This window comes from Silene latifolia, chromosome 10 (genome assembly GCF_048544455.1).
Source record: "Silene latifolia isolate original U9 population chromosome 10, ASM4854445v1, whole genome shotgun sequence".
NCBI classification, from domain to species: Eukaryota; Viridiplantae; Streptophyta; class Magnoliopsida; order Caryophyllales; family Caryophyllaceae; genus Silene; species Silene latifolia.
In genome coordinates, this window is record NC_133535.1 from 148,503,479 (window position 1) to 148,515,392 (window position 11,914).

Consider the following 11,914-nt stretch of genomic DNA (forward strand, 5'->3'; position numbering starts at 1 on the left):
TTGGATGAGCTTGATGCTTGATTCACCTGGGCAATAGCTTCTTGGAATTTCAAGTTCATAGTGTTCATACGAGAGCTCAATTGGGCACCAAAGTCGGCACTTAGTTGGGTGATGGACTCAACCTTATGCCTTCCTCCTTTAGTTGGCTTTCATGGTCTACTAAATTAAGAGTTTCGGGTTGCCATCTCCTCTATCATTCTCCAAGTATGGTTCTCATCCTCTTCCGGAACCTCCCATTAGATCTTAAATTCAAGATGTTTCGACAGTCCTCATATAACCCGTTCCAAAATTGTTGGCCTAAAAACCATTCACTTAGGCCAAGATGGGGGAAAGATCTACATATGGCTTTAAACCTCTCTCATGCCTCATACATGGATTCCTAATCTCTTTGCTTGAAATCGGTAATTTGGGCTCTAAGTATATTGGTCTTCTCCGGAGGATAATTTTTTTGATAGAAAGCCAAAGCAATCTTTTTCCATGAATCAATCCCTAGTGTTGCCCTATTTATACTCTTGAGCCATTATTGGCGGCTCCTATCAAAGAGAATGGGAACAACACCCACCTTATTTGGTCTTGAGTTACCCCCGTTTGAGAAATTGTATCGTAATAGTCAAAGAATGTTTTCATGTGGAGGTGGGGGTTTCATTAGGCATTCCTTCGAATTGGCTTCTTTCAACCAATTGTATAAAAGCGAACTTAGCAATAAAGTTTTCTATCAAGTGTGCGGGAATAGGAGTCCCATTAGATAGAGTCTCCTCGATGGAAATTGAATGTGAATTTTTTTTGGCATTTTTGGTTGATAGTTTTAAGGATTGTTTGGAATTGGATTAAGGGGTTGGTTAGCTTCTCGTTTCATTGCAAAAGGGTTCACAAACTCAACATTGTCTACTTGTGTAATCCAATGTCCACTAATTTATCAACACCAAAGGAAGTAGCATCCTCTGTATTTGAAGTAGAGCTTCTTCCAACAACTCTAAACCCTCTTCTTATATTGCGCAAGGTCCTCTTGATCTCTTGAACAATTGGTACTTGTTCTTTACTAGAAGATCGCCTAGACATGCAATAAAACCACTAGAAAAAGATTAGTACTACCTTAAGGAATTAGGTTTTCTAAGGCCAGAAATGACACAACTAAAAGCAATTAAACAAATCAAATAAATGCACCATCCCCGACAAAGGTGCCATTTTAATAGGTCGTTAAACTACTAAACAAATATTTAATTTATAATCCAACAAACAACTAGTATAGTGTGTAAGTCGGAGTCGATCCTCTAGGACGGTGGTTAAATGAAATGTAAATGCTAGAAAAGGTGTCTTACGTCACAAGTAATTGAGTTTTGGTTTGGTCTAAACTAATGTAAGTAAATAGCAATAACAAAAATGTAAATTAAAGCAAAGACTAAGAATAACAATTTGTAATCAATCAAGAAGTGAACTGGGGTGTCATACATTCTTAGGGAATGATCAAGGAGTCAATGAATGTCAAGTCTCAATTAATTTGGGGATCTAGTCGGACTATGGGTCGAGTCTCTCGGTCTAACGACCCTACTTAGACTAAGTCGGGTTAGCTCTCGCGTACACCGGTTCAACCCATCAACACAGCGCAACTTCTAACACATCCTAAGATTCTCGATCTTATAGAAGTGTACAAACAATCAATAAACCATGTAAACATTCATCTACACAATTCATCAAACATGTGTTTCGCACTAGTTTAAACTAGAACCTTTAATCAATTATTAGTCTCAACAATCATGGATTATTCCCTCAACCCCCTAATCCCCATTAACTCTAGTTAAGACACTACTAAATAATCATCATAATTAACATACTGACAACATCAACAATCACATAATCTAAACTAGCCCCGATGATTGAGATAAATAATTAGCAAACTTAATAAAGAATTAACAAAGGATTCAAGAGAGATTAAGATATATACCAACTAATTAAACAACAAAGGAAATAGATGAAAAACAATAGAAGAAACCCTTTGATTAGATGAATAATTGTCAATATTCTTTTAAAACCCAAAGAAATCTTCAAGAACAAGCTAGATTGAAGACTCAATAAGGAGTAATTAAGGAATGATTACACTAATTAAAGAGAGAATAAACTAATTAATCTAGGTTTTGGGATAGGATTCGAGAATACAATGTGAGATCCTTAATTTGATTGTAAACCAACCTATTTATACTAATACAAGATTAGGTTAAAGCGAGATTAGAAAACAAGCAGTCGTCAGCATGAACCGTACGGTCTGGGAGTGAACCGTGCGGTTTTCTTCAATCCTGTCACCAAACCGTGCGGCGGTCTCGGCTTTATTTGCTCCATTTTTTATATTTATGCTCCAAAATCCTTGGGGCTCACTCTAACCCGTGGGGAATAGCATGTGAATCACTCCAAATCTTGTGTTTGGGTCTAGGGATCCTTGTACTTGTCCTTATCTTCATGCTAAATCATTTGAACTGTCAATTTAACTTCCACTAATTACTCATTAAACACTAGAAGTCCGCCTTTTTTGGTTTTTTTCCTAAAAAATGCATGAAATGGCATAGAATAACACATAGAAAGCTAAAGACTATGAAAATGACTCTAATTGATACAAATAACATGCAAAATAGGGTCGATTATGAGGTGAGAAGTGCGTAAATTACAACCGCATCAACTTAGCGTGCTTATAGGTTTTATATTGAAACTTCATTAATGTTTCAAGTTTCTCATCTTTGTATTTGATTTCATAAAAAATTTAGAACTGCAAAATTAAAAATGTTCAACCAATAAAAAAGACCATTCACACTATAAGACGGTTTTGTTATATGGGTGTAATTTTTCAAATGCCTTGAATAGTATATAAATTAGTATAGATCACACGCAATGCATGCGCGGTACATAGAATTTTTATTTTTTTAGTGTATTATTTATACTTTTAATTTTGTACCTCATTAATATTTAATATTTCACTCCATTATATTTTGATATGAAACAAAAAAATTGTAATGAAAAACTAATTAAAGAGAATTAAATTAAGTTGTGATTTTCTTAATGATTTTGTTTTTTGTCGAGCAAGCTAATAGTAAGTACGTATCATGTCAAGTTATTCTCTACAATAATACTTATTGCATTACTGGAAAATTTAACAACTTATAATTTATAGTATAATACCAATTTTATTTTATTTAATGAAAAAAAAAATCATAACTATAAATTTGATTACAGGGCCGTCTCGGAGTTTTCGGGGCCCCTGTGCGAAATCTAAAGATGAGGCCCTATATAATATTTTACGAAACTATTTTATAAAAACAATGAAAAAAAGGGGCCCTATATATCATTTTACGAATCTGTTTTATAAAAACAATGAAAAAAAAACATAAATGTTGGTATTGGGTTTTGAACTTGAGTCTTGTGTTTAAAAATCTACTTACTAACCACCAAGACACTAGCTTTCAATTAGTTTTCAAAGGCTCAAAGTTTATTTATCCTTACTTTACTTTGATTTTCTGGGCTAAAAATTTTGGGGCCCTGTGCAGCCGCGCGGCCCGCACAGGCCCAAAGACGCCCCTGTTTGATTATAAGATTAGAGTTTAATTAAAAAAATATATTAATTAAAAAGATAATAATTTAATGAAAGTTACTTCTTTGCTTATTTAGGTAGATGCTCTCAGGGAAAATTAAGAGAGTTTTTACTCTCTTAGCAGTAAGGGGATGAAGAATTAGGCTCTTGTACAGAACGATTTCACACTAATATAATTGTAAGACGGATTTAATTACGATCCTATTGATTGGTTTATGTTATTATTAAGAGATTCCATTTTACAGTAAACTAGATTTTGTGCCCGTGCGTTGCACGGGTTTTAAATCTGTCCTTCCTCTAATTGTTTAGACCTTTTAATATCATTTTGAATTATACATAAAAGTTGTATTTCAATTACTCAAATTATTTTAAAATTTTATCCTTTAATTTTTCACTTTTCAAATTTATAGATAAATTTTTTAATGGAATATAATTTAATAATTTGTAAATTAAGTAAGTTATCTGTACGTAAAACACCACATAGTTATAGACTTATAGTAAATGAAACTTTCATTGAATACTTTGCTTATCACCCAAATACTTATCCTCGTTGTTTATCTCCATATCAAATTAATAAATGTACAAACCCCTAAAAACTCGTAGCTGTTTACCAATTTTTTTGGACTTTTTGGTTAATTAAGGAGCATTAGAACGGTAGAACTGTAGAAATGTCAAATTAACGGGAAGAGCTTCATCTAATAATGTAGTTATATTTTTGGAAAAATACAATAAAATATTACACTAATGGTGTTGAAGGAAAAATCTAAAAAAATAATAATAAAATGATAATTTCTTTTATGAGAGAGTCTTTTATTGAGATTAATTTTACATTGTTTATCTCCATATTAAATTAATAACAAAGCGTCCTGCTTGTGACGGGCTAATCCCGTCACAAGCTGAAGACCTCTCACAAAAAGGGAGAGGGGTTAAGGTACCCCCCATGTGCTTCCCCACTCACCTCTCATGAGTATTTTGTGAGAGCAAATGGTATCCGTCATAAGCTTGTGACGGATATCGCCGTCTTCAATGAGCTTTTGTGAATTAATAAATGTACAAACCCTCTATACCTTACCCTTTTGAACGTTGTTTTTTTTTTTTTTACATTATTATTTTTCATATTCATATATGTTCAATATCCCATGCTTTTATTAATTATTGTTCAATTTAATTACTAAACATGCATTTTTAATTACTAAACATGAGTATATTACTTTGGTTGCAGAATTACAGGTAGACAAAAGCTACCAAGAGTAAAGGTCAAAGCTACCTTATTTAAGTAAGACTATGAAACTTTTGTTTTTGTATTGTGTTTTGTTTTGTTAGTTACAATGCGTTACTTACCCACCCCATCTTGAGTAAAAATTTACGTTTTTCTTATTTAATCGTCTCGGATGTGTATATACTTTTTTTTTCTATTTTGATTATGTTTCTAAGTGAAATTACTCAAAATTGTATCAATCTTCATATATGAAGTTGGTCTTGACCATCTTTCCTGAAAATTTGTGCTCTTCCCGTAAAAAAATTGTAGGTTGAAAAATGAAATATTTTTATAACAAAATCAATAAAAATGAAAAAAGTGACGTCTTCTAACTTCATAAATAACCTTTTTTTATGTATGAGAGCGATGATGAGAAATATGGATCAGTATGTACTCAATAACTGTCAGATATATCTACTTCAAAGACTAAATAATATGGATACGATGGCTCATGCTCACCGTAAACATTGAGTTAATGGACGTATAGTAAACAAAAAGATTTATCATTTGGGTTGGCACCACTACCACTATTAATAAAATTGCATGCACATATATTTAGTTGCATGGTTTATGTATGTATTCATACGGATTTCATGTATTATTATCATGAATACGTGGATCACACAACAATAATATTTAAGTGAATCCGTGACTAATGACTTGATTACAATAATCAATAGTTTATTGGACCGCCAACCTTGTCAGTGTTAAAAACAATGACGAGAGGAGACAAGTATATCGTTAGCCTTTCACAAATTCTCGTTGGGGGTTGGTTTATATTGACAATGTTTTAGTAACTATCAACGATATTGCCCTTGATACAATAAACTGATTGTTATTCTCTGCATTTCCTTCCAACGTTGTCTTCTTTATTCTCACTATTACTGCTGCAACTAAGCCATTGTTATTCTGTTAAAAAAGAAACACTAATTTTATACGTGGTTTGTGACTAATGACTTGTTCCACTATTATCATTTGGGTTGATTATAATTATATTTGGGTTAGACCTAAATATTTATTAACAACCTTGAAGCAAGATTACAATAATATGAGCAAACAAAAACAAAAACAAAAAATCAAAGGAGCTGAATCACAAAAGACAGCAACATTTAAGTACAAACCACTTCCTAGATCGTGATTATCAAACGCTAACTGAACCAAACTTATATTCTGTATATATCTACAAAGATGAGTGCAACAAGTGCCTTATCCAAAAATACAAATTCATAGTCCTCAGCTTTAGAAATAAATTTGAAGGCTACTCAATCAAAGTTGCCTCCCTCCCTCGTCCCTTTTTCTTATATATACACCGTCTAACATCACTACCTTGAAACAAATTGCAAATATGAATTCCTTCTTTTGATGGTATATATAGCCATATAAGTTTATGATTTTCCAGTGGTATATAATTTATAAAACTCTATTAGATAGAATTTGCACAAATATTAGATAGAACTTGCACAAATATTGGGAATAACTAACTAAACATAAAATTATTTTAAATAAAAATTAATAAAATCGTATGTAGATAGAATTTGCATAAATATTGGGATAATTATACATAATATTATTTTAAATAAAAATTAATTAGGTAATTTAAAAAAGTTAGAGTCTCTAGAATTGCCTGAAAAAAACCTACAAAGCTTTTTGTAATGAATTAAAGACGTGAATAACGTGTGAGAGTAGCTAGAGAATCCCAAGCGTCAACTACTCACCTAAGCTACATCAAGTTAATTAAGTGCTACATATTAAACGTTTAGTAGCTTCTATCCTTATATTATTATCGTCTTGTATTTGTGATTCTTGTGAACGTTGTTGTTACAATGCAGACAAACAAGCCCCATTTTTTCCAACCTCTTCTTCCTGGTTTCCTCCACAATTTTGTAAGTCAAATTCATTTCTTTTCAATTAGATTAATTAGCTACTATATTATTTCTTTGTTTTACAAATATTTGTCTTGTATTTTAAGTTTAATTCGTATGTTTTGTACATGTGTAATCTTTTAAGAATGAGTTGCTATTTCCATTAAGAAAATCAATTTAATACAATGGTTAGATATTAGAATGACAAAGTCTTATAATCTTATATGATGCACAAAGTCGATCTCTTTTAAGACGGATATACATGAAACTGGTCAAATAGTTAGAAGGAACAATAAACGTAATGTTTTGGAAATAACAAAAAGTTTGTCTCATCTAATAATATAATCGTCTTAAAGAAAACCAGACCAACTATGTATAATTGATGGTCCCTTTTATATTAATTCAGTTGATCATTGATTAATCAAAATTCAAATCAAACCATCATTGATTTTTTGGAAATGACGCTGATTAAGTTTGGCTTCCCGGTGAAGTTAGTAAGACTTATCATGAACTGTGTTACCACGGTGAGTTATGAGGTGCTCCTTAATGGTGTACCTTTACCTCAATTCAAGCCCAAATGTGGTCTTCGCCAGGGAGATCCTCTATCTCCCTTTCTTTTCCTTTTGTGTATGGAAGTTCTTTCGGCTAATGTTGAATATGCCCGAGACTCGCGCGGATTGCATGGGTTTACTTTATGCGGGGGTACAGTAGATGACTCACTTGTTCTTTGCGGATGACGCGATTTTCTTTTTCAAGGATAAGGAGATTCACCTCTCATCTTATAACTCTGATCAACGATTATTGTGAGGCCTCGGGGCAGAGGCTAAATACAGCAAAATCAGGACTCATCTTTAGCCCGAATATGACTCTGGCTGCGATACAACGAATCCTTAAAGGCTTCAATATTCGGAATAACAGAGGAATTGGGAAATATCTTGGTATTCCTGCTGAATTTCAAGAGTCTAAGAAGGACATTTTTCAAACTTTGGTGGAGCATGTTACTAAGCGGATCTCTTCTTGGAATGGTATTTTTCTATCACCAGCGGGGCGCTTGACTCTAGTTTCCTCGGTCCTTTCCAATCTCTCAAATTTCTTTCTATCGGTTTTTAAGATTCCGGTAAGTGTGGCAAGAAAGATTAATTCTCTCTTGGCACAATTTTGGTGGACGGGGTGTAAACTCGGGAAGAGCGTTCACCGTGTAGCAAAAACTTCTTGAGCCTTCCTAAATGTAAAGGAGGGTTGGGGATTCGCAATATTGAATGTTTGAATAAAGCTTTGTTGGCTAAGCATGGATGGCGTTTGATTTCGGGAGATAGGTCTTTTTTCAAAAGGTTTTTAGGCAAAAACTTTTCGGGACCCGGATGGTTGATGCGGGATCGGTACCTTGTTCGGTACTAGTTCCTCGTGGGGAGTTCGTAGTATTCTCGTATGGTTTTCGAGAATCTCAAAGGTTTTTTGGGGTGGAAGCCTGGTGGTAACTCCCGTTTAAATGTTTGGACGTCAAGGTGGGTGGGAGGTGAGTTCCCGGAACCCAAGGATTGCTGGCTTGGCCATGGGGATGTCCATCTTGTGGATTTGCAAGTGGGCCATCTTGTGTCTCCAAATGGGCAATGGAATGGAGAGCTCATAAGGTCCTTGTTCGTAGAGGAACATGCTGAAAGGATACTGGCAATCAGGCTTAGGACAGAGGGCCTGAATGATGAGGTGTATTGGCCTTTCTCCAACCATGGGTGTTTTACGGTAAAGAGCGGATATGGGTTGTTTTTCGAGGAGTATATAAACAGAAAGGGGTCCCAAAAGGATTTCACTAGACTGGGTAAGCGTGGACAGGCTTTTTGCCAAAAGCACCTATGGACTATGCCGGTTCCTAACACTTGGAAAATTCTTATATGGAGGATTCTTACGGGTACGCTTTCTGTGGGAAGCGAATTTCAACGAAGAAATATGGGGGACGATGTTCTCTGTGGCTTCTGTGGGACTGAGCGTAGTATGTTGGAGACGGTCGAGCATCTGTTTAGGGACTGCGATTTCTCGGCTAGGGTCTGGGCAGGGTCGAATCTTGGTATCCGGGTAGAAGGCGCTAGACACATCACTATGACCGACTGGTTTATTGACTGGGTCCATTATCTGGACAAGCAGGAGGAAGGATTGAAAAGAGTTATTCTATTCACTGCCATTATCTGGGTATATGGGTTATTCGAAACAAGGTAAAATTTGACGGTTTGGTGACCAACTTTCAGGTTTTGAGTGGTGTCTTGTTTGATTCTATCAAGGAGAGGGTGCATCTTCTAGGCAAGCAGGTAGATAATAAGGGATCCTTCAAAGAGCCTCGAGGAGCCGGGGACCGAGTTGATCGGCAAAAAAATTAGACCTACGGAATGGGATTCCGTTTCACATGATCGGACAACGGGGCTTGTGTTCTGCACTTCAGATTAAGGTGGACGCGAGTTGGGATCGGTCTTTTAAGGCGGCTTTTGGATGGGTGGCATATGATGCGATGGGGCGTGAGTGCATGCGCCGGCAGGTGAGTACTAGAGCGGAATCGGCTCTTCAGGCGGAGGCTCTCGGTGTCAGGGATGTGGTCTCTTGGGCGAGATCCGGAGGTGTACTCCACCTCGACATTTCTTCGGATTGTCTACACTTGATCAATGTGATTGCTGAATCGATTAAAACCGATCATCTTATCAAGGACTTATTGGAGGAGATTCGTAGTTCTGCTAGGTTTTTTCATTGTTTGAGTTTTTGTTTTATTCCGAGACACCTTAATAGTGTGGCACACGGCCTGGCTCGGCAGGCCATGAGACTGTAGAAACTTTCTTTACAGTTGTCAAAAAAAAAAAAAAAAAAAAAAAAAAAACTATATTGTGAAGTAGTATAACTTATGACAATTTATAATTTCTTCTAAGACAATTACTTACTGTATTTTTTTTTCATTAAATGTCGTTACTAGGAATAAGAATATTAAGGTAAACAAATGACCACGAATTTGGGTAAAAGGAGTGATATAACTAATATACTTGACTATTTGCATTTATGCAGTCAATTCCAAAGGCTTTTCTAAGGCAACTACGAGGAGACGAAAAATATGTCATGTTAAGAGACAAAAGAGGTGATATTTGGTATGTCAAGGTGTCGTGTGAGAAAGGAAAGATGGATATGAAGGATGGTTGGGAAATTTTTTGCAACGAACATGGTTTGAAAGTGGGTGATTTCTTGGTGTTTAAGTATCAAGGAAACTTGATTTTTGATGTTATCATATTTGATCCTAGTGCTTCCGAGCGCAAATTTCCGCAAACCCCTATTTCTTCAAGTAAGATTATTCCTCGTCTGATTAAAATAAATTGATTTTGATAATGACGGCATATATAAAAAATAAATCGATTTTGATAATTGTTTTGTTTACTAAAGGGGTTACAAAGATCGATCACATTTCCAAGGGTCGCTCCGTAGCCAAAATGGCCTTTAAGCCAAGGGGATTTCCGTATTGTCACATCTCGGTGAAGCCGTACTGTTTCAAATGGGGTGGATTGGTACGTTTAATTTTACATACTTTACTCTTTACAGTACATATTTTACTCAACACAGTAATTAGTTTGAATTAGTTACATTGTAAGATCGTTGTACAATAATGGACATGGGAATTGTCATTGTAGATTATTCCGATGGAATTTGCAAGGGCAAATGGTATTGATAAAAGACGGTGTAAAATTAAAGTAATTGACGAAAGAGGAAGATCATGGTCGATGAAGTTGAACCGAAGAGAATCAAGTAAAGGTGGTAATTGTGTGTATATTTCATCAGGATGGCGCAAGTTTTATGAAGCTAATGGCTTTAATAAGTCTGGTGATCAAGTCATTATTGAGCTCACTGACCCGGGTCCAAATCCCGTCATCAACTTCTATAGTATGTTTCAAATATCTTAACATCAAATTTTATGAAACCTTGAAATTAGAGTAAAATCGTCTCACGTATACTATAAGTTTTTAAAACCGTTTCATTCTAGAATTTGTGTTACTTGATTTACTACGTACACCTCGTTCATGAAATTCTTTTTTTCTTAAATTTGTTTTCAAAACATACATTTTCTGAACATTTGCGAAAATTATAAATAAGAAATTACTATATATAATAGGTAAACTATAGTCTATACATTTATTTATCATCAAAACTATTTTACGAACATATATTTTCAACCAAACAATTAATATTATTGTGTATACATTGTTATGATTATATTTTCTTTGTATTGTCATGCAGAGTTATAGATCGGCAGTGGACTAAATACGTGATTTTGCGTTTGAAGGTTGTGAACGGTACAGTGCTTGATATTATATATCAGAGATGATTACGTAGACGACTTACGTAGTGTTACCTAGACATATATAGTACGTGCTTGATATTATATGTATGGTTTTTCTAGTACATTTAAGTTTTAACTTTTCTTTGGAATTAATCAGTTAAAATTGTGAGAAGTACTTGAAAGACAATTTGTATTTTTAAGTAAAACGGGAGGTTTGTGATGTTTTTTCAATCTTTTCTACCAGGTAATCTAGTATCATTATGCATGAAGATAACCACTTTGGTTGTTGTGGTCGGACTTTATTACAGATTTCTGACCACATTCTCCATAAGGCCCTTTTATCTCTTCCTTCTTCGAGTTCAGGTTATAGAAGAAGAGAAGAAGGAACTCGGCGATAAGAAGGTATGGTTTTGGCAGAAAGACCAATGAAAGAGAGAAGAACCAATTATTTGATGAGAAATGAATTAAATTAAGTGTGGATGATTAAATTGTTCATCAGAAGCATTCCCAAAATAGAAAGTTAAATAATTCACTGAGACACACTAAAATAGAATAGGTAAACAAATAATCGGAATGGGGAGTAAGTTTTTAAGTGGATCTGTAACAACTACTCTCTCCGTTCCGGTCATCTGTTGTCCTTTTCCATTTTTCGGTGTCTCAGTAATTGTTGTCCTTTCTATTTTAAAAATAAACTTGATAAGCAATTTGATCATACATTCTCAATTTATTTCACTTGTTATTTAAAAATTGACCCTTTTTTTCCTTTCTTTTGTTTTTGTGTCAAAACCAAAAAGCAATAATTGATCGAGAGAGAGGGCGTAACAAATAAATTGGGCAAGTAAATGGCCCCTAGTTTTATTACATAATTTTTGCCCCAGCTTTTAGCTACCAACCCAATTGGCTATCAGGCTATCACCCAA

At 34.7% G+C, this 11,914-nt stretch overlaps 1 protein-coding gene and 1 non-coding gene across 2 annotated transcripts; both read left to right on the top strand.

Annotated features, from left to right (window-relative positions):
- Positions 1-314: 314 nt before the first annotated feature.
- On the top strand, positions 315-421 carry LOC141610410 (small nucleolar RNA R71). The gene has a single exon (XR_012528320.1). It is a non-coding gene; the product is annotated as a small nucleolar RNA R71 (small nucleolar RNA).
- Positions 422-6,594: 6,173 nt separating this feature from the next.
- On the top strand, positions 6,595-11,080 carry LOC141606289 (B3 domain-containing protein REM10-like). Its single transcript, XM_074425357.1, has 5 exons — positions 6,595-6,715; positions 9,734-10,004; positions 10,103-10,224; positions 10,348-10,597; positions 10,952-11,080. The coding sequence occupies exons 1-5, from the start codon at positions 6,656-6,658 to the stop codon at positions 10,957-10,959; spliced, it is 711 nt and encodes a 236-aa protein (XP_074281458.1). The 5' UTR covers positions 6,595-6,655; the 3' UTR covers positions 10,960-11,080.
- Positions 11,081-11,914: the final 834 nt, after the last annotated feature.

Coding starts and splice junctions, on each gene's coding strand:
- LOC141606289 (XM_074425357.1), top strand. CDS start 6,656: ATGCAGACAAACAAGCCCCATTTTTTCCAACCTCTTCTTCCTGGTTTC. Junction 10,005..10,102: donor GCAAACCCCTATTTCTTCAA/GTAAGATTATTC, acceptor TGTTTACTAAAG/GGGTTACAAAGATCGATCAC. Junction 10,225..10,347: donor GTTTCAAATGGGGTGGATTG/GTACGTTTAATT, acceptor TTGTCATTGTAG/ATTATTCCGATGGAATTTGC.